Source organism: Nesoenas mayeri (genome assembly GCF_963082525.1).
Source record: "Nesoenas mayeri genome assembly, chromosome: 1".
Lineage (NCBI taxonomy): Eukaryota > Metazoa > Chordata > Aves > Columbiformes > Columbidae > Nesoenas > Nesoenas mayeri.
Window position 1 is genome coordinate 157,699,009 of NC_137541.1, and position 23,446 is coordinate 157,722,454.

A 23,446-nucleotide genomic window follows, 5' to 3' on the forward strand; every position below is an offset into this window, starting at 1 on the left:
ACACTATTGCTGGCTCAGCTCCTAGAAAGAGAGCATGTTCAGATCTCAGGATCGTTGATTTCAAAACTAATTTTATGTGCCAGTTCAAATATTACACCTTAATGAACAGGTTTTACTGCTATTAGTATATGGGGACCTGTATCCAGCCTCCACCTCTACTCTGCCCTAGTGAGACCACATCTGGAATATTGTGTCCAATTCTGGGCCCCTCAGTTCCAGAAGGACAGGGAACTGCTGGAGAGAGTCCAGCACAGGGCAACAAAGATGATTAAGGGAGTGGAGCATCTCCCTTACGAGGAAAGTCTGAGGGAGCTGGGTCTCTTTAGCTTGGAGGAGACTGAGGGGTGACCTCATTAATGTTTACAAATATATAAAGCGTGAGTGTCACGAGGATGGAGCCAGGCTCTTCTCTGTGACAACCAGCAGTAGGACAACGGGCAATGGGTTCAAACTGTAACACAAGAGGTTCCACTTAAATTTGAGAAAAAACTTCTTCTCCGTGAGGGTGCCAGAGCACTGGAACAGGCTGCCCAGGGAGTTGTGGAGTCTCCTACTCTGGAGACATTCAAAACCCACCTGGACACATTCCTGTGTAGCCTCATCTAGGTGTTCCTGCTCTGGCAGGGGGATTGGACTGGATGATCTTTTGAGGTCCCTTCCAATCCCTAACATTCTGTGATTCTGTGATATAGTTAAAACATACTTTGCAATGAGGCCTTCTGAATATGGTTCTGTCTTCTAAATATAATGCTTTTCTCCTAGACAGACACTGTATGTTCATACATCAGTATTGTTTCCTACCCAAAATCAGGAATTTCCTTTATAAAACAGCAGCAAAAAAGGACCAGTATTAAAATACAGAAATACACTTTACAATACAAAATTATTTTAGACATATGCAAGCCCTGACACTGGCATTAACCTTCCATGAAATGTACAAAACTTAAGTATAGAATTTACCTGGACATGTGATGAAAATTTCTTTCTTAGTTAACACTATCCTTGAAAGATACTTTTTTTTTCATCTTCAAATTGCAATCTTTTAAATTCAGTCACACCAAAAATAACATTTTCATTTGGGTAATTTACCAGAGGTGAGAATGAAAAAATTCACATATTGCACTGCAAATTATCAGAAATCTGACCACTGTACCGCTGATAAATATATACAAAATAAACAGCTAACATTCTATATAAAAACATTTTTAAAAACTCAAAGTTTTTCTTTTCCTTTCACTACTTCCAGGATCAATATACTTTTATAAATGAGTGATTTCTCAAGAGGTATATAAATCCTGACTAGCATTGCCTTCAGAAAATTTGCATGGCAGTTAAAGGTACATCCTTTTGTTTGGAGTTGGTTTTCAACATATTATTGCTCAGAAGGAACACTGCATTAACCTTTTTAGACTTTTCTCAGAAACAAATAGGTTTGGGATGTTTTCTACGTTTTTCTTTTCAAGTCATGGAACTGATCACATTCCATAAAAGCATATACAAAAGCATGTCATATGTAAGATGCACTGTCCTGCAACTTCCAATCTGTAAAGGCCCAAAAGCGGAATGCAATCCAAACATGAGGAAGAGAATAATTTACTGCAGGAGCCAACCTTTTTGTAAACAGTAATCTGTTCTTTATTTTTTAAGTGATTAAGTAACTATCTCCTCACAGTCATCAAGTAAAGAGATTCTAGCAACTGGGGTAGATTTGTGGCTAAAACAAGCAACAATTTACCTGTGTTCAGTTTTGGGCCCCTCACTACAAGGAAGACATTGAGGTGCTGAAGAGAATTCAGAGAAGGGCAACAGAGCTGGTGAGGGGCCTAGAGCACAAGTTTGATGAGGAGCAACTGAGGGAACTGGGGCTGTTTGGCCTGGAGAAAAGGAGGCTGAGGGGAGACCTTATCACTGTCTAAAACTACCTGAAAGGAGGCTGTAGCATGGAGGGTGTTGGTCTCTTCTCCCAAGTAACAAGTGATAGGACAAGAGGAAATGGCCTTAAGTTGCACCAGGAGAGGTTTACATTGGATATTAGGAAAAATTTCTTCATGGAAAGGGTTGTCAGGCATTGGAACAGGCTGCCCAGGGAAGAGGTTGAGTCACCATCCCTGGAGGTGTTTAAAGGACATACAGATGAGGTTCTTAGGGACATGGTTTAGTGCCAGGGTTAGGTTAACAGTTGGACTCTAGGATCTTGAGGGTCTCTTCCAATCAGAATGATTCTATGTTCAAAACTCTATATGAGTAAGTCTGAGACAAGTTCGCTTCACTGAAGCTCTGGATGCACTCCAAGTAGAAAGATTATGTTACTTGCACACCACATAATTTTTATGATGTATCAAAAGTTCAGACCCCACATTTTGCTATTATTTGTATACCCAAAGGCTGCTGGTTACCTCAGCTCTACAAATGAAGCGTTGGTGGATTTACCTGTATAGTCCTCTGAGTGCCATCAATGGTGACAGACAATAAGGGTGAAGCCAGGTTCCACTCGCTGGTCACGTTTAGTTTCATCCCATCAACTTCCACCTGTTGTGACACCAAACAAGGCTGTTACCATGAAGACAGACAGAAAACTGATCTCAAGTTCATTACTGCATACAAAGCAGCAACCATTTTAAAACAGATGGCTCCCAAACAACCTGTCATGTTTACTGCTTCTGCCATAAAAGACAAGGTCCAACAACAGAGTCTTCCAGCTCTCTCTGGGGAGAGGTGAAGGACCTGTGAACAGCTGCCTCTGAGTAGCAAGGTTTCAAGTGATTTCCAGCAAGTAGCAAACAGCCATCCAACTTTTAAACCTATCTGGACATGCTACATTTACTGCAATTAGACAAGTAATGCATATAAATTCCAGTGACACCTTGCAACCCACACAACGGGGCTTGCATATAATATTCTCTCCAAGGACCAAGGAAGAACTTTTCCTATGCTTCTAATGAAGGGTTTTGCATTGTTATCTTAATTAATAGGAGGCAGTAATTAATTCTTCAGTGTTTTGCCTCAAAGTCCAAAAAACTTTGCAAATTCTGTCATGTTTTCTTCCAATATACAGTTGATCAGAGGAATACAATTCCTGACTTGAATGCCAATATGTTTATCCACAAATAATACATCATTTAAAAATCATCCTGTAATCTTTATACAAAAATATTTTTATGTGAAGAGCAAAAATCCTGAGTTCTGAAGAAAGCATAGAACAGAGTAGCTTTAATGACGTTTCTCTTATTCTTCCATTGTATAATACTGTTTAAAAACACACATCATGCATTCAACACTGTAAAAGTACGAGAGAAAGAGCTGGATCATGGGGAAAAAAATAACAATACACACTATACAAGGACTAATATAATTAGTGGTTAATATTTGTGGCACATTTTGAACATTCATCATGCTACCCAAGGTAGGTAAATATCATTTCAGTTATATGTTTTACTATAAACAGAACAAAAATCATGGTCAGCTGATTTCTTTCTTCTCTCGGAATCTCTAAAATATTTTCAATCAGTAAATTACAGACAATATTGATAATGAGGGAAATATTGCATACATTCTTAGTCAAGCAGAAAAAAAATACTCCATCTAGGATAAAAGCTGAGCCCACATTTTGCAAAATAAAACTTATAAACCCTGCTCTTTTAGATCTCAGACTAATCATTATTTCGTCTTATAACAAGAACAGGCAACTGTAATCTTAGTGTAACTTAAAAGAAATCCATAACAGACAAGTGCAGACAAGCAATGTGTAATTTGATAATTTTATTTCAGTTAAGAAGAAAAACTCTGGCTTAAAGAACCTCTAATTTTATAGACTTCAGTTTAGAACACAAAAATCTGTCTTTTAGTGATACAATCTACTCAATTTCTAGGGGCTTTAACTATAAATAAAGTGACATGTAAAGAACATGAAGAAAAACAAGTCATTTATAACGGTTCACCAATAGGCCAGATTAGCTGGCATGCTTCAGGTACTTTACACTGCTCCAGTGATGCAAACCAGCCATAAACCCAGCTTAAGTTAAACCAGACCGGCAGCTGGTTTGCATTGCCAGAGTGCTGCAAAGCAGCTGGAACCTGAATCAGCAAATACTGTCTTTATTTCACAAACTCCTGAGAGAGAGAAAAGAAAAAACAAAACAAAACAAAACAAACACCACTTTCCAAATGGAGAAAAGCAAATCCGAGGCTCCATCTCACCCCTGTTTGATTAGTAATTGAACTTTGGGAAGACAATTACTTAAAAAGCTCTCTATCACTATTGCTATAACCAAAGAAAGACTGTCTACACTGGAGTCTGGGTCTGAAAACAACCTCTACCACATTTCTCCAGGGAAGAAGGGGAGATGGTTTCCTCACAAGGGGAGGAGGAGGGGCAGGCGCTGATCTCTTCTCTCTGGTGACCAGTGACAGAACCTGATGGAATGGCAGGAAGATGTGCCAGGGGAGGTTTAGGTTGGACATGAGGAAAAGGTTCTTCCCCCAGAGGGTGGTGCAGCACTGGAACAGGCTCCCCAGGGAGGTGTCACGGCCCCAAGCCTGACAGTGTTCAAAAAGAGACTGGACAAGCCCTCAGACACATGGTGTGAACTGTGGGGTTTTCCTGTGCAGGGACAGGAGTTGGACTCAATTATATTTGTGGGTCCCTTCCAGCTCAGGACATTCTATAAAGGCATCACAGAATCACACACAGAATGTCAGGGATATCAGCATACCAGGCTACTGGCCACCAAAGACATTTCAACTGTACAGTGGGCTTGCTGCACTGTGGGATTTACACGCACCCCCTCAGAAAATCTCTAGCTGATACCTGTAGTCCTAGGGAAAGGTGTTTCAGTGGCAAGATGCAAGTCAATACCTCCACAACAGAACTCAATTTAATCATTAGCTCTTTTATCACTGTACAGATGAACAAAAGTAAACCAAGTGTGTTACAGCAGCAAATGACCTGTTTAAAATCCCTCACAAGGGTCTATGCAAGTCTAGCCATCATTGATTCTAGATTATGTTACTATCAAAATATTTCTGGTGGAAACCACCCTGAAAGAAGGTCTAAACAAACCACGGCACTCTAGGAAAATTAAAGCTGCTTGTATGCAAAAAATAGCAGACAATATATTGTCTCTGCTGTATTTTCCCTGTTCAAGAAAGAATAAAGGATCGGGACCAGGGGGAAAAAGTGTTATTTGAACTAATGCATACCCCAGTAAGTTGCAGCAGTCTTCTTGCAGAACAGAGCTGCAGGCTCTTAGATGCTTTCACCTGAGAATCACCACAATATGTGCAACTGGGGAAGACAATGTGAAGCCAAGAGGATCACAAGGAAGTTGGCTGTCACAGCTCCAATAGGTAGGATAACAAAGTCAGGAGGTCAGGCCATCAGAGAAAATGAACAAGGACTGAAGGTAAGAAATTTCCTGTGTAGTGAGCATGTTACTTCCACTACAAATGAGGGGAAAGCAGAGGAAGGAGAGAAAACAAACAAACAAACAAACAAAAAAAAAAACAAAACACCACAGATGGGGGTTGGAATCAAATCAATGCTTTACCTAGTAGCTCAGCAGCCAACAGCCAAGCAAGGTTAGTTGGTGAAGGTAGGGGAATACATAATATGTCCAAAGAACTTGTTAAAAGTTTGCATTTGCCTTCATTCCTCCTCTAGCGATGGATATGATAATGGAACCTAACAAATACTGCAATAGAACCATGGCCTTTTTGCTTTAGTCTTGAGGGGCTGAAGGGGGACATGGGGATGACTAAAAAAGAGTTACATTGATTATTTCCTCTTTTGTCTCTGTGATCATAAGACAACCAGGAACAAATCATCACACAATGGATACTAACACTTGAACTGTAAGGAGGAGATCCCAGTCAAATCCCTCATGCAGAGGGCCACATAATACTTTACACCACAGCTACACAGTCCAGCTTTAGCCTAAACGACTCAGTTCCAAGTGTGTGCACGTGTGTGAATGCACACGTGCACATCCTGTTGTGTTGCATAAGGGAATTACTCTGTAGTAACTATAGCTATTTGAATCATTGCTACACTATGTCAATGTGGCATGGTCATGGTGGATTTTTAATTTTTTTTTTTTAAATAGGATTGTTTGTCCCTGTGTAAGTGCATAAAGGATAAAAGTAGTCCTGGTCCTCCTTTACAATTATTTCTAATTCAAAAGCTATTGTAAATGCAGTCTCAGAAAGAAGAATGACAAGTCCAAGACACGATGCTAGAAAAAGGTCAACAGCTTACTCTACTGTGACAACTATGCAGGCTTTTGCTGGTATGCACCTGAACTACATAAGTAGCAGCGCCTTCACCTCTTGTGAACTGAGTTCCTGATGTTCAGCATGATGGGTACCAGCTAACCAATAGTGCAAAGAGCTGCAAAGCATCATCTGCATTCAGTTTCCTTTCGAGAACATCATTTGGCATTCTATATGCATGTCAGGCAATTAAAGGAGGTAGCACAAGCCTGAGTGTTACAGCCCTGTTAATTTACTAATGCAGAGCCTCACATACATCTGGCACATGTCACTTTTTTTTCTTCTGGAAATGAAGGTGGTTTTCCAGGAGACTGGAGGGCAGCCTGACCAGTTGTTTCCTGACTGATGCTTCAAAACATTACGCCTGAAGTTCCTCATGCCAGCCTCAAGTCTGACTAACTTAAGGCTGCTGACTTAATCCCACGGTTCCAGTTTTGCCTCCCAGCACAGTGTTTAGCTTGACTTTAACTTGAAGCTTTTGGTTTAATGCCTGGCCTAGAGAGTCCCGGCCCTGACTACTGGGTTACGCCACTCCTACTTACACCCCTCAATTCTACCTCGTGCTATAGCAGAAGTGATGCTTTTCCCTAGTCGATCAAATCAATCCAATGAAAAGTTATCCTCTGCAGACTGGCTGAATTCTTTCTCTGATCAAGATAGCTGCCCATGAAGATGTTACCTTACAGGACAACAGACACTACTATTCATAGGAGATTTACAAATATTCAGTGTCATAGACTTCGGTTCCTTCAAGTGGCATCAATTTAGCTGTAAATCTAAGGTACATCCAGTGGGCAGCAAGGACTCTACAAACCGAAACCATAAATCATCCTGCAAGGAAGGAATAATGGCAGCAAGTATCACTGTTGCAAATTGTGAGGTATCACATATATTTGAGGACTTTCCTCAAGCCTACACAAAGTTAAGATGCCCTGGAAGAGATGTCATCTTCTCTGGGAAAAACAACTGTCTCAGGCAGAAGCCTCTTTACCTCTGTTATTGCTAAATACTACCACGTGTGCCAAAATAGCAAGATTATTTTCATTTTTTTAAGTCAGGTAAAAGATAGGTATTGATTCTAGTGCAGAAGAGGGGATGGGCAGAGGGCTCATAGCTTGGTGTGGCCATAGAAGGTCCAGCTGTAGGCAGCAATGTTCAGTAAGTCTGTAGCGATCTCGGACTAAGTCAAATTGAGTTGGACAAAGCAGGTTTTGGTTCCCAAACAGTTTCCACAAAATTCCTGAAATTCTCATCTAATTTACCGTCCAGCTAATGGAGAAGTATGTGGAACAGAAGAGGCAAATGAAAACTGTCCCATACCAAAGCTATCATCCTCACCTTCTGCAGTCCCATGTATCCTTAGGAATGAGAGCAAAGCCTTCACGAAGCTGAGTCTAAGGTTTCCTTTAGAAGCATGACATATAAAACCCTGTACATTTTGTAAAATATTTTGCTAGTCATCAACATAAAAAACTCTTTCCTCGTCAGCAGAAGATCTCAAAAACTATCTTGCATCTCTCTGTATATTCCCAAAGCTAACAACCACAAGAGAACTCCTTATCATGAAAATTACTGGCCACTTGGAAGCTGTAAGGACTTGGTGGTCACTTGCAGAGTTGTCTTGGCAATTATTGGGTCTTCCCATACAATTTTCTCCAACTGCCCTACATTGTCTCTAAGCACTTTGAATAAAAAGGGCATAGAACCTGGCACGTTAGGAATAGTGTCAACCAAACAGTACTTCATATGTTGTCTTTCATAAATGCAAAGAAACCCATCAAGATTTCCCATGTGGGTGGTTCTTATTAGTTAAGCTTCTTGTATATGCTTTTTCTCCTGTTCTTCGGACTGTATTTGCCAGCGACTCAGGGTCTCATTACCCAAAAAGCCTTTGACATGAGGTGACAGAGTGTACTCTTGTCAAATTTACAGATGGCACAAAACTGGAGGAAACAGTTAACACACTCCGGGGCAGGGCTGCCATCCAGGGACACCTAGACAGGCAAGAGGAAGGGGCTAATGGAAACTTCACGAAATTCAACACAAATTGTTAAGTCCAGCATGTGGGAAGGAAGAGCCCACAGATATAGGCTTGGACCTGACCAGCTGGGGAGCAGCTCTGTGGAGAAGGACTTGGAGATGGGATAGACGTGTCAGCTGGGTATGAATGGGTCAGCAGCATGTCCTGGCAGCAGAAGCAGCTAACAGTGCCCTGTGCTCTGCTAACAAAAGTGGTGTTCGCTGACAGGGGGAAGTGATTAGTCCACTCTACTCAAAACTCAGACCACATCTAGATACTGTGTTCACAAGAAAGACATTGACATTGTTTAACTATACATAGTTCCCATTAGCCCATTCCTATTGCCTGTCTGGGTCCCACTGGGTGGCAGCATTGCCCTTGACTGTATTGAGCAGCTTCCCCAGTCCTATGTCTTCTGTAAATTTGATGACCATCCACTCCCATTGCCTCCTTCAGGTCATTGATAAGGTTGTTGAACAGGATTGTTCACAACACAGACCCTTGGTGACCTCTGACTAGAGTACAAGCCATGACCATCATCCACTAAGCTTAACCATTCAACCGCCTTTTTATCCATCTGGCTGTGCAAGATGGTGTTCAAAAGACTTGCTAAAATCAAGGTAAATAGTATTCAATGTTCTCGCTTAGTAGACAATCCTGTCAGTTGTAGTGGGTTGACCCTGGCTGGATGCCAGATGCCCACCAAAGCTGCTCTATCATTCCCCTTTCTCAACTGGATGGGGAGAGAAAATATATCAAAAAGCTCAGGGGTGGAGATAAGAACAGGGAAAGATCACTCCAGCAATTACTGTCATGGGAAAAACAGATTAGATTTGGGGAAATCAGTTTAATTTATTACCAGTAAAATCAGAGTAGATGAACGAGAAATAAAACCAAATTTTAGAACACATTTCCTCACCCCTACTTCTACTTCTTAAGCTCTGCCCAGTCATATTTGCACGCAGGTTCTTGTGCAAGCTGTGGTGCATATACACATTAGCATGTACCTAAAGACACTCACTGGATTAACATCCACACCTGCAACATGTGCCAGTCCCTTTGCCACCATCACCACCCTGGCCTGCATGCAACACTGCTACTAACACCCCAATTTTACATGCACAGGTCCTACAGGCATTTTTAGGGACATCCACATTAACAGCGATGACTGTCAGTGAAAAAAGAATCGAAGCTGAAAATGCCATAAGAAAGGAGGCTTCTTCCTTTTGTTTCCATAGATAACTATTTTTTGTGCCTTCTTCTGAGAACGACACATGAAGAAATTTGGTAGATAGATGCTTCCTTTAGCACACTAAAATGTTTTACAAGTTTTGCTTATCACAGTTAGCTATGGTCTAAAAACCTGCTAGATCAGTTGCCAAAAAAAGTGCGTGGAAGAGCAAATATTAATAGCACAGAGAGACCCAGTGGCCAACAGTATCGACAAACTCATAGAAATATCATAAAGTAAGCATGACTTCATGTCATAATGCATTAAGTTCCTTTAAGCCCAAAACAGTGGCTTTCAAATAAAAACTGAATTCACTGATGGCCACAGGACAGCAATTTCTTTGACTCAAATTAACCAGTTGGTTTAGGTTGCATTTTCAGCTTGTAATTATTGACAATATATTCACATCAGATTAACAGGCTGACTGTTTTTCTTCTTTTCTTTAAGTGACTATAAGGTTAGCTTTTTGGACTTTTGAAGTGGTTGGCTAGATGCTTTCAAAAGGAAGGCAAAGTACGTGAGTTTTAATCTCATTAAAAAGGTCTCCTTTTTTTTTAAACAAACTTTCCTTTTGTTCATATCAGCACTTACTTTTTTAAAAGACCCCAAGAGAGAGTTCCAGTCTATAGATCGCTTGTCCTGCAGAAAACTCTGTTAACTATTTATAGATCATGTCCTTTTGTACCAAACTAGATCAAGCAATTTATTCAGTGCTTGACTGCAGGAGAGAAATTCATTTGCTCTAAGTGTCATCAAGGCAGCCTTTTACCTCCATGAACAAGACCAGAAGATGTGAATTGCTGGGCTTTTACTTCAAATGCACATTTTGACATTGTGTGGGGTGCCATCATTTCTTTCAAGTTTTCAAAGTATTAAGCACATTCACAGAACGGGCAGTCCTTAATCACAAGAAGAGCAAATAGCCCATGACCACTAGAATAAAGCAAACATGCGTTCACACATCCAAATTATCTCTTTTCTTTAAAGTGGCACATACAGATGCAAACTACCCTTAGCTGCTTTAGTATATCTCACTTTAGAAATGGGAGCATGCCAGCCTAGAGACCAAGGAGAGCAGCACACAACAGGAATCAGCTCCTCAGCTTCACAGCAACAGAATCAAAACAAAACAAGAGAGAGAAGCAATGGCCTTCATCACCTCTCACAGACAAGGGCTTTCTTTGAGCATTCACCAGGGAAGTGATGCTCTCTAAAACTTAGCAGAGACGCTGTACACAACAAAAAAGGCTCCACTGTGGCAAATGCTTTGTTTCACTACTTCAGTTTTCTTTGTGGAGCCATTACTAAGATGACGTCTCATATTTGCAACCTGACTGAGCCCACTAAAATTTTATATAAGAGTTAAAAATACAGCCACAAAAAACAGTCAGCTATAAGAAAATCACTGACATTTGTTGGCAACAGCTTCAGCTATAAAAAGCACAGCTGGTTTGGGGAATATGGGTGTCTACTGCTACAGGACCAACACAGACGGGAAGAAGAAAGAACATGCCTTGCTCTCCTCTTCCAATTGCTCTACCAAGACAAATTCCCAGGTTCTGCCCAGCTCAATGGCCTCCAGCCTGGCTACAGGCCCTGCTCCTAGTTTGGTGAAAAATGGTGCAGAAGGTTCACCTGTTATTTTCCTGTACATATCGGGCACTTTCAAAGTCACACCGCACTCCAGCTTCCCTTGGGCGACAGGAAAATGTGTTGGGGATATTCTTGTTTTCTGTCTTGAAAAGGGGTCCAGCATAGAGGTCAGGGACAGAATCTGGGTCATTCTGAGCATTATGGTAGGAGTTCAAAATATGACAGTAAAACAGTGATAAGGTAGACACTGCTGTTTTAGTAGCTTTTGAATAATGATTCATGGTTTTGTACTCAAATCACTACACAAGCCTGATTCCTAAATGACTTTCAGCTACAGAGTTCCCATTCTTTCCCTTCGGAGGCAGACAGGGATCCCAAGCCCTATCCCACCCAACAGTACAAATTCCAAAAGAACAGAATAACATACTGAAGTGCCACTACAAAACGTGACAAACTAAAAATTCATACTACCATTTTAGACAAAGAACACATTTTGGAAGAGATTTTTTTTTTTAAAGCATTCATCTAATACACATATTTATTTAGTGAAAGTTATGCAATAAGGATACATAAGCTAACATTTATTTTAATAGAGACCGAATCACCAGAAGCTGGATCTCAAGCTTAGATCCAAGAATTAATGAATTCCTGCCTTGACAGCCAACGTGCTGCTGACAAGTCAGACATAACTCTTACATCTCTAATTTTTGTTGTCTTAATTGGAAGAGACTGATGGAAATTGATACTGGCTATTGAGGAACTCCCTGTACCACTACACAGACATCTATTTGAGAAAACATCAGCAGAGCATACAAATTAGGAAGATTATTTTTAAAAGATGACAGGCAGACCAACATATGCACATGAATCTCCTAAATTTAAAAAAAAAATAAATAAATAAAATTAATTCCTACTGGTCTCCTTTCCATCTCCTTTCTAAACTCAGAATTATGCATTAGGTAGGCTTTCATGCTGGTCTAAACAAAGCATACCACACCATTTCACAACTTCAAGCAGAGATCTAACAAAATCAGTGGGCTCTAAAACAGCTAATGAGAAAGAAAAGCATCATTTTATTATACTTGGAAGTTAAACTGCACCTCAGCCTAGTTCCATAGTGTGAATGCTCACAATGGACAGAGTTCACAACTGATTTCAGCGACTTTTCCCATTGTACCACTGTGGCAGCAAGGCTGCCTTCTCTTCTAAATTAGTCAACGGAGAGAATAAGCAACAGTTGGAGGGGGTGGGGAAGTGTCTTTGATTTGACATTGTGTAATGACAAGAAGAAAGTACAGTGGGCAACTGGGTATGGGCTTCATCCTGCAGTTCCAACCTGCTGCTCTCAGCTGTCACAACAGGATAGGGGTCACCAGCGGCCCTTCCAGTACCCCCAGCCCAAGGTTGTTCACCACTTCAACTAAAACCTACATGCAAAATATCTGCTGTTACGTGTTTTCCCCAAAATGCCCCAGACACTCCAGGACAATAAGCGTACACAGAACCAAATCTGACTCTTTTTAAAACCAAATCTGTTTTCATATAATCTGTGATCCAATGTATGCCCTTTAATCAAACAGCCATACTTCTGTATGCTGCATTAATCTATTCAATTAAAGTTTCCCAAGTATAAGAAAAATGGTGGTTGTAGGAGACCTTTTCTTTCTTACAGCCAGAAGATAAAAAAAGAGCTACTTCCATTTTTGAAAGAATTGGGGAAGAGGACACTAGACACAATAAAAAAATACCTCTAAACCTACTCCCATTATTTGGTTTCTTTCAAAGTTTAATAACTTCAAAATGAAAGCCAGTGTTTGATGACTTTCATGAACTGGTCAGAAACAACAGCATCATCAGATGCTTACCAAACCCCTTCCACCATTCCCTGCTTCCCAGCCACACACTTGAATCATCTTTCTTGGGCATCTTTGACTGTCACCAAGACAACAACACTCATTTTTATCAAAACACACCAGCCATCTTGCAGGGAGAAGAAAGAACTGTAAGGAATTACCAGGAGTAAAAGCAGACATATTCCCTCTTTAGAAACGCTTCCTTGAGCTTTTAAAATAAGCCCAGAAAACGCAATAAGAATGTCACTGCTCCAGAGGTGCCAGGAATAAATAGAAAATGGAATAACACAGGTTGGTGCACAAGGGATAAGGATGCAAAGCTGATGCAGTAGGGAGAAGATATCAGAAGAGTTATAAGCCACTTAAACAAAACAGAAAATGATAAAAGGTTTTGAAGCGTTTCCATAAGCAGAACAAATCAAGTCATGTAGCAATGTAAAAAAGATGTTTACAACTAATGCTATTTAGCTTAGCAGTTAATGGGATTGCATTGTTTATGTTAACAAACTGATTACCATCCATTCACTCAAAAGGCATAAAAGTACTGTTTGTGAATAGACACCTCTTGGAATTCAATATTTCCTTATGGTTCCAGCTACTTACATTTAAATAGGTGACAGTGGCTTGCTACAGACTTTTACCAGAGTAAGCTCAAATTCACCGTGCTAATAAAAACAGTTAAATATTTCCTTCAAAAATATCATATAAATTGAATTTGAGTTCTTTTTTATGCTTTGGGTTGAAAAATCTTAATTACATTTTTAGCACATAAAAGCTGATATGGAAACTGTTCCACAAGTTGTTTGGAACATTCAGTTTTCCAATCTACGTAAACCTAGGGGAAAAAGTGAAGTGCACACCCTGAAATAATTTGGCATTAGAGGCAGATTACCTACATCCTTTAGCATTAAACAAAGATGATTTCCTCAACAGAGAAACCTCACAAAGTGATTACGACCCTGTAACTACAAAACTGCAGTCAGCACCTGCTAAACAACCTCTTTATTTTAGTCACCTATAAGTATTCAGACTTTGAGCAAATCAAAAATATACGTCTTTCTAACAGTTGTCAACATGAATAGAATAAGTTTTATACTGTCCTAAATAAAACATGCAGTTGTCACACATTAAGTTACAACACTGTGAAATGCTGGAGATATGAATTAGATATCAATTAGATATCAGATCAGAAAAAAACACAGAGAATACAAAACAATCATGAGATCTGATTCTCAGGCAGCAACAAATGGGGCATCCAGACATCACAGTTTCCACTGCTTTTGCCAGTTTAAATACCATGGGAAATGTACAGACTTCTTTTTTGAAGTTTTTCTCACAAAACACTTATCTTTCATAGAACTGTATTGTGGAGCTATCTCTAAACACATTCTGGGATCTTTCAGAAATATCTTTTTCTAAAAGCTTAGAAGACAGAATCTTCCAGCCTAATAGCCATCATTTCATACTCTCCAGTGTAGCCACAAAGCATCGGTGACTTTGCAAAGATGGGAAAATGCGAGAAGTTTACCTGTGGATCGTAACACTTCCATATTCAAAGCCGTACCAGTCCCCAGAGATACCAACGTTTTCCTGCTTCTCCCTGACTCTAAACAAGGGTCCGGTTCCTGAGCCAAGTAAACCTGGCTTGTCTCTACCTAACATGCATTGAAGAAAACATCCTACACAGCAGACAGGGACCTTCTTATGCTTATTGTATAGATTCCACCATCCCAGTCATTTTAAATGGTCCCCATGCCAAAGCACAGAGATGCTCCAGCCAGGGATCAAAGAACAAAATCTCCACAAGAGAATCTCCTCCTTCTGCTAAGAGACAGAAGAAGAGCTCAACGCAAGGAAAGCAATGCCCCTGAACTAATTCTGCTCTTGTTTCCACAGTAAACTCTGCCAGGGCATCCCTGTTCTTAAAGCAATAAACCAGCCCAAATCAGTCAACCAGTTACTACAAAGACAGCACACGCAGACTGTGTAGAAACAACTGGAGTTTACCTCCAGTGATGTGCAACCAGCTCATCTTCTTAATTTCTTTTAAAAGGTGTGAAATTCATTCTCACTAAGAAGCAAGATTTAATTTTGACATTGTAACAGAAAACAAGTAGTTGGAAGCATCACGGATACTGGAAGGTACAAAATGAACTATCCCATTGAAGATTTTGCTTTGTACAAGCTTTAATTCAGAAAATATGAGAAAATATAATTGCAGAAGGTGTTCTTTGGAGAACCAGGGCTTTCAGCAATCTGCCAAACAATCAGTGCAGCTCATGTGAGAAATTCAGGATATGGCAAATGAAACAAAGCAAAACAAAACAAACAAACAAAAAAAGTTAAGACTTTCCTCAATAGTTTTAAAGAACTTGAGAGGTTCTATGCAAATATATTAACAGAAAATGTAATACAGAACTAGAGCAAAAGAAGGTAAAATGAGAAATGAAGAAGTAGACAGAAAGTGTTTGAAAAGCTGAACAACATTTAAAAAAAAAAATCCAAAAGCAAATTAGAAACACTGGGGGAAATCGCCAGTAAAGTTAAAAGGAAACACCAGCAAACAAAAAATTAGTTTGGGATTCAATAAAAAGCCAAAGCAGTTAGTGTAACCCCAGGTCAAAAAGGCTAGGGACATTATCTCAGAGCAAGGCAATAACAGCCCCTGTCCATATAGAGGCCCTACCTAGAAAACCACGTTAACAAAGCTAACTTCACACATTAAAAAAAAATCAAACATAGTGTAAGTGGTAGGGAAAGGATTTTGAAGAGTTAGGTACAATCATGTATCCATAATTCAAGGCTTCATTATTCAAAAAGTGGTGACAAACTGAGGACAGCACAGAAAGAACAAGGATAGAAGTTGGGCTTGAATATACTGTTATGAAAAACAGAAAAAAGTTGAAAGGGTTAGTGTTCAAATTATCAGTGACAGACCTACATAATACCACACCATCACATTTGTTTCTCATTTAAAATGACCCTCTAAACACCACCATGTCCAATGCTTTGACTTACAGATAGACTTCAGCAAACAGAAAACAGACTGAAATAGCAATAACAATTTGAAAATTTCCAACAGGTGTAATCATCATAGCTCTTGACTGCTGTAAAGCAAGAGAATAAAGGACAGAAAACTGGATGAGTCAGGAAGAACCTTTTAAACCAATGAACAAGAAAACTCCCTCCGGAACAAAGGCCATCTCCACCTCACTACTCAGGGCTTCCCCTAGAGCCGTGGGATCACAGCCCAGGAAAGAAGGTAGCACTGCCCCTTCAGATTTTCCTCTGCTGCCTTTCCAAGCACAAAGGTACAGATGTTCTGCAGCACCCCTGCTCCTCTGTGAGGGGCTGGGATGACCCTGAGCTCTGAGAGCCAGGTCTGGGCTTCTTGAGCCTCTGCACCAGGGGGATGCAGCAAAGGACACCCAGAAAACACAGCAACATCCCGGTCCCGGTTCTTCCCAAAGGGCTCCTCGGAACGGAGCTCTACATCAGCCTTATGCATGTTTTTGGAAAACAGGCTTTGCTTAACTCTAAGACATTATTAACAGCATCTGGCATGCTTAAAAACAGATATCACTTTGCCATAACAGTAATTTCAGTCTATCCTGTATTTTAGGAACTTTCAAAGTAAGTTGCAGAACTTTCCATCTCACGTTAGCAGCCATACCAAGTAAAGAGCTGTGACTGTAAACACTTCTTTAAACAACGTAGTCAACACACCGCTGTACATACTAAGGGTCAGCAGATATGAACGGAAAATTTGGCTGGCTTCGAACATTTAAAATAAAATTGTTATCCGGAGCTACTCAATGTTGAATGATGCTAGTACGGTATTTAAACTTCTAAAAGAATCCAATAAGCTTTTGTGAATGCCATTGACAGAACAGTACCTGATACTACAGGAGCTATTAGGAAGCTACTTCTTGGATGTGAGTGATAGCACAAATCACAGACAAAACCTATTTTTCATACGGCTACTAAATAGATGTCATTTTCAACTTGCCACTACTTGCACCTCCCGTAACAATTATTCTAAATTTCTTTTCATCTGTCCCATAAAAAATGATTGCTTCTGCTTTACTTAATCCTCCACTTACATCAACCCTATTGTTCGCTTCCTTTCCTTTCATCTTCTCCACATTAATTCCACACATCGCTTTTGATCTAGCTTTTTGTTTCCTTTTTTCCCCTACAGATTCTTCCTGATGAAGAATTTACAGCCATAATGTTCATCTGACATGCATGGTGATATTTTATTGATTCAGTACTCTGTCTATTAGTTTTGTGTAATGAATAGCATGATACAAAACACAAGATAGGTCCCCTGTATCTTGGCTCGTAAATATCAATTTAATTGAATTTGAAAAATGCTCCATTTTATTGGTAAATATTCATATTTAATTATAATTGGAGCAGCATATGCAAGCAGCAGCCAGAGAAAACAAACATTTCCTCCCCACAGTCCAAAGAATTCCTCTTTGCCATAGTGGCAAGCCAAGTAAATAGAATAATTGCGATTTTCACTGCTGCTAAATAAGAAATAGAAAAACCTCTCCAGGAACTGTTCTGTGTGGCTGTAATAAATGCCCACAGAAACAAGCTAACCTGCATTATTCATCACCCTGCAGAAAGGATGGTCCTTTAGAACTGGAAAGACTGTAAGAAGTGGAGCAGCTGATTTTAGCTGATATAAACGATAAGTTATATTTCAAATACAAGTTACATTTAACTTTTGAGAAAAAAATATGGTATTTAGTTCAGACAATTCTTAAAATCTAATGCTGAACAAGTGCAGGCTTTCTGTTGATAAATTAACAGCAATACACAAGTATATAAACCCCTCAAAAAATCTTTTTCCTTACCATATGATAGTTTACTTACTGCAAGATCATATAACCCGAGCTAAATTTTGTGTTTACCCAGTTGTGTCAAAACCAGTCACTGGATAAAATCCATGAGCAGTCCCAGAAGTCAAAAGTAGGCTGAGGCTCCCCTTCTTCCAGCCTCACAGCCCCATGGCCGGTCTGCAACGATGCTCCTCCTCTGGCATTTGGTCTCCAGCCTCGTGAATCTTGTATTCCTGGCTGCGGCAGCGGAGCTTCAACTAAAGAAGGGCTTTGATTGCCCACCACTACACAGGACTGGCAGAAGGGAGAGTAGCTGCTGGATCTCGCGCTGAACTCAAGTCTACTAGTGGTTTTAAATCCACACTGCCAATGGAGGTCCTGCAAAGGAGGCAGGTGCAGAAACACCTGATCTATCATGTGCCGCCAGCAGGAGTAAGGAAAGCGTAGGAAAAGGTAGGAAAGAGATGCCAACACTTCAGCCCCAGCAAGATACTGCAAACTCCAGGCATGTGCAAGTACCAACCCTCTTCATGGTTTTACTGGCAAAAAAGTTAAGCACCTGAAGTCTTTCAGATACATTCAAGGTCAATCTTGACGATGGCACTGTGGGAATTAAAGATCAACTTAGAATCATAAAATTGTTTGGGTTGGAAGGGACCTTCAAAGGTCATCTAGTCCAAGCCCCCTGCAATGAGCAGGGACATCTGCAACTAGATGAGGTTGCTCAGAGCCCCATCCAGCCTGGCCTGGAATGTCTCCAGGGATGAGGCATGTACCACTTCAATCTATCACACCATCTGCATACAGCACTGAATTCTTCTACACACCCAGCCTAGTTATTTGCTATGCACAGCAAACCATTTGCAATGTTTATAATCACACAGTCACAAAAGACTATGGCAAAACCGTAAAAGTTTAGAGAACTAAGCTCAGCAGCCCTCCCTTTCTCACCCCAACTACTGGCTGGGGACAGTCAAACACTTTCATTAATGAAAACTGAAAAATACTTCACTAAGGAAAAAAAGATGTAAAATACAGGTTTTGGGTGTCCTCGCCTTTTCTTTTACTTGCTAGTATTATTTTCATGGAAACAGAGCCTTTGCACTTGGACATACCAGTCACCTGATGAGGTGCCTAATCTGAACTCACCAAGAGTGGAAGAAGTGGCAACAACCAATAGAGAAAAAAAAAAAAAAAGTTAGTACCTGTAATAATTAATCACTGAAGGGAGAAAATATAAGACATGAAACATAGTATTTTTGTTCCCACAGCATTTTTTTTTAAATAGTTTTTCCTTGCAGAGTATGTCAAACACTGTTATCATCTGTCATTAATACAAGTAGATGATCTAGACACTGGATGAATGTAAACCAAAGAGAGAGATGTGTTCTCTCCTAATCCACAAATTAAGCTCTCCAATAACATGAGCATAAACACTGGACACCTGTACAAGACAGGCAAGGGCACCATTTGGTGTGACAAACACTGGCCACCACACAGTTGTTGCCAAACCTCTTGCTCAGTGTTTTGTGGCATCCAAACAAAAGAGCTCTGGGGAAGGACCGGAAAAGGAGAAGAGGATAATTTCGTACTGGGTAAACTGAAATTATGTCTGTTGTCTCTCTAGTCAATTGATGGTAAAACTGAAAACTTAAGTAACCCTGAGCTTATTCCTTTTCATTAAGAAACAATAACAGTAAAAATTCTTCAGCACAGACAACAGAAGCTTACCAAAAAAGCCTATTTTTCCTGCTCTTCAGAAAACCCAGGAAACAAAACTTTTCTATCTACCTATCTACACCAATTTTCAAAGCAATTGTACTCAACACTGCCAGCTATAAAGACTGACACATATACACACCTTTGAGAGCTCACAGGTGAAGCATCTAGGAAAGGTTGAAATACCGAGAACAATCAACGAGACCAGCTATCAAAGCCTTAAATGCATAATGAAATGCTAAAATTCTAACACCAAATTTTTATAACTACAAAGTAACGGCACAATGAATCAAACCAGATATATTTTACGTATCGATTTTCTCACCAGCCTCGAAAAATTTTTTGTATGTTCCTGAATAATAATTCCAGACAGGCTTATTCTGCAATAACAAATCCCATGAGGCTTGAGTACCCATCATTTGGGTTTACTGTTAACTTCTGTTCTCTGCAATGAACAATCTCCACTTTTTCCACAGAGGTAGCCTAAAATCTAAGATTTTTTAATTGTTTTTTTTTTTTTAAGCTAAGGAAGCCCTCTATTTTGCATTACGGCACCTGTTGACTACAAAAACAATTAAAGCTTGTTAACATACATATAAAATGTAATTACCTGACTGTGTACTGATCTTCACTGTGGGGAGTTTCCTTGTTATAACCACAACAAAGGTGGTATCTAATGACAGTAATGGTAAGTAGGACTGGGGAAAAAATGAATATTCAGAATGATACGATGAAGAAAAGGAAACTCTTAAAATCCCTGGAGCTTGACAAACTTTCTATCCAAGAAGATGCCAGTTATTGCATTGAGTTTACAGGTTTCTGTTTGTTAATAATTGCAACACTTGATCATTTTGTAGCTTTGCATATCTCTCTATAGGAATTTAATATCTTCCTGCCCATGAAGTGGGGACTGTTCAGGTTGAATTTGCTTGGATGCCATTAAGAGTGAAGCCCTGGGCACTGATTTTTTCTCATACAAAGAATTTCAGCCACCTCACAATGGAAACTTTTCATACATTTTTCCTCTGTGCAGCTAGATAATGTAAAACAAAGAGGAATCTCTCTTTTCAAATTCTCCAATTCTTTCAAGGTATCAAGCCATTACACTACTTGCTACTTAGGAAAAAAAAATCTTTCTATAGATACATTAGTATAACATTTCATATAAAATATCTGCCAATTTTTTCTTCAGACATTTTGTTTCCACACAAAAGACAGCAGAACTGTCTTATAAGTGACAAAAACTGAATATACTTTCTGTACAGACACATATTCTGTACTGTACCCTTGCTGAAGGCATTAGTTCAGTTAATAAAGCTCAAACTTGCAAAATCTTCCTTATCATTATGTTTTGTCCAAAGGAACCTTGCGTCTTCAGAAGTACAGAAATACTGAATAATAGCAGCTCAACTAGGCAGAAAATAGAGGTTTGAAGTACTTTACTCACCTAGTTAACCTGGTTGTGAATTAGGAAAATGTCAAGATCGAGCCATATCAATAGGAATCCTGGTTTAACTGCTTTTACTTATCTGTTGCTTTGTGAGGAAATGGGGACTAATTGGAAGTAATCAAGCCTTTTATGTAATTCCAAACTCTATATGTCAAACCACACACCTATTTATTGATGCTTTTTTTTTTCCTCAGGGTGCACCTTGCTTTATTATAGCCCTAAAAAATGAAAGCTGTTTTATTTAATGTGCTCACACACGGCTGAATTGCAATTTGCATCAACAGTTGTCTGCTGGGGCATAAGCTACAGTAGCTTAGTTCCACTTTAGTTCAGGCAGTCACAGAACTATAGTACCCTGTTTCCACAAAAATAAGACAGGGTCTTACATTAATTTTTGCTTATTACTTTTTTATATAGCTGCCTGGACACTATTTAAATTGACTTTTTTTTTAACTGTAACTAGGGTTTACTTTTGGAGTAGGGCTTATTTAGAGCATCCTCAAAAATCCTGAAAAATCATGCTAGGGCTTATTTTCAGGGTAGATCTTATTTTGAGGGAAACAGGGTAGTAATAGAAAAAATATATGTGGGTCTTACGAGCTGTTGCCAGCATTACAACAATTTCAAAGATGGCAAAAGACTACTGTCAAAGAGTAAATTTTCACTCCTTTTCTCACGTCTTATTAGAAAATATATATATAGATATATATATATATTTTCACAGTAAATACTTTAACAGTAACTTTCACACTTGCAGAGGAGGAGGCTGCTAGCTTCCAAAGGCTTAAGATTTTCCTGAATGTGACCACAACACGGTTCCAATTCCCGTAATCCAGCACCTCAGTGCAGAGTCCATTTGCCTGGGAGACCTGCCTGCTTCTCGTGCAAATAGTTCATAGACAAACTACTTTGGGCTACGAAGATGATTAGGGGCCTAGAGCACCTTTTTATGAAGAAAGATTGAGAGAACTGGGTTTGTTCAGCCTGCAGAAGAAAAGGCTGAGAGGGGATCTCATCAATGTTTATAAACACCTCAAGGGTGGATGTCAAGAGGATGGGACCTTTCCCTCCACAAGAAGGTACCATTAGTCCTTTCTAGAAATGACATGACTGTGCCATTTACACGGACACTGGTGCTGTGCTGATCACGTTAAGAGCATACATTTCCTCAAAAAAAAGTTTCTGAGACTTGGTAACAACCCAGAGCAGGTGGAGCTCCCTTTCTGATCCAGCACGGACCACACTCTCTGTGCAGCAATGCCTGCTGACAGGCTCCCCAACATAAAAAGCTGGCAGCTGTTGTTAAATATTCACTGTGGTTTCAGCCCCAAATGACAAACAAACAAACAAAAATTTCCAATAAACTCACTACTAAGAAAGCTGGAAGAGGAAAAGGAGGAGTTTTCAGCTTACACCTGCTCTGACAGAACCTATTTCTTCCCATTCCCTGGACTCAAGCCTGACCAGACCAGAGGGTGCTGAATGCGATGTGCTCAGCACACTCAACATGGTCTTTGCTTTTATACATGCAGGGTAATGTATGGATGCTAACATTAGGAAGACAGACACCAGTCACCAGAAGAGCTCTCTCCGAGAGGAAGATGGATCTCATCTTTGGTGTGGAGACAGCACACTAGCTACAAGCAATTTAAAATATTATAATGGATTTTATTTTATTGTCACTCGAGAATCTGGGGAGAACTGAATAAAGACAGTAACATGGGAATGTTTTAACTAAGATAGGCATTGTATATACTATTTGATATGAAATTGTACAGTTCCTACAAGACCTTGCGTGCTGAAGCTCTTTGGAAAAACAACAGTTTGTTTCTGTGGAGAGGAACCTTGGGCAGACTTTTCATACAAGACCAGCATGCTTCTGATCCACAAAGTAACAAGTCCCAGACAATGAGCATTTCCTCAGCAAGGAGAGACTTTGACATCATTAGAATCCTTTTACTAATCAGAAACCAATGACAAATTAAAAGAACATTTAAATACTTTCTCATGGAAACAAAACCACTGATCACCTATTTCCAGTAAAATGGACAACAAAATTATAAAGCTGCATGTACCATGAGTAACAGCACAAGAATTTTAGAGCTTTCCATGATCCTAACAAGCCATTTCATTGCATTAGATCTGACACCTGAATTGTCAATAGCCCACTTTCCTCTGTCATGCAACATACTGCAGAACAAGTCAATGAAACCATAACACTAACCTTAAATTTACAGAAACAGAATGAAGACCTCTATGCCCATAAAAATAAAAAATTCCTGGTTTATTCCCCAAGTCACTTCTTTTTAAGTAAGACATGCTCTAACCACCACTATTAGTCCCATAAACTTCTTAGCCTTGGGTGCATGCAATCAAAATGGAGATTATCTCTACTATTTGAAATACAGATGCCTTACACTGCAACAAGGAGAATAAAACAGCCTAGTTTTCCACAGTAGA

General features: G+C 39.7%; 1 protein-coding gene across 1 annotated transcript in view; it reads right to left on the reverse strand.

Annotated features, from left to right (window-relative positions):
• Positions 1-23,446, reverse strand: part of PCCA (propionyl-CoA carboxylase subunit alpha) — a 285,773-nt gene that overhangs the window by 73,260 nt on the left and 189,067 nt on the right. The window contains exon 20 of the mRNA XM_080356435.1: positions 2,431-2,529. Coding sequence (XP_080212561.1) covers positions 2,431-2,529 — 99 coding nt within the window. The remainder of the gene's footprint in view (positions 1-2,430; positions 2,530-23,446) is intronic.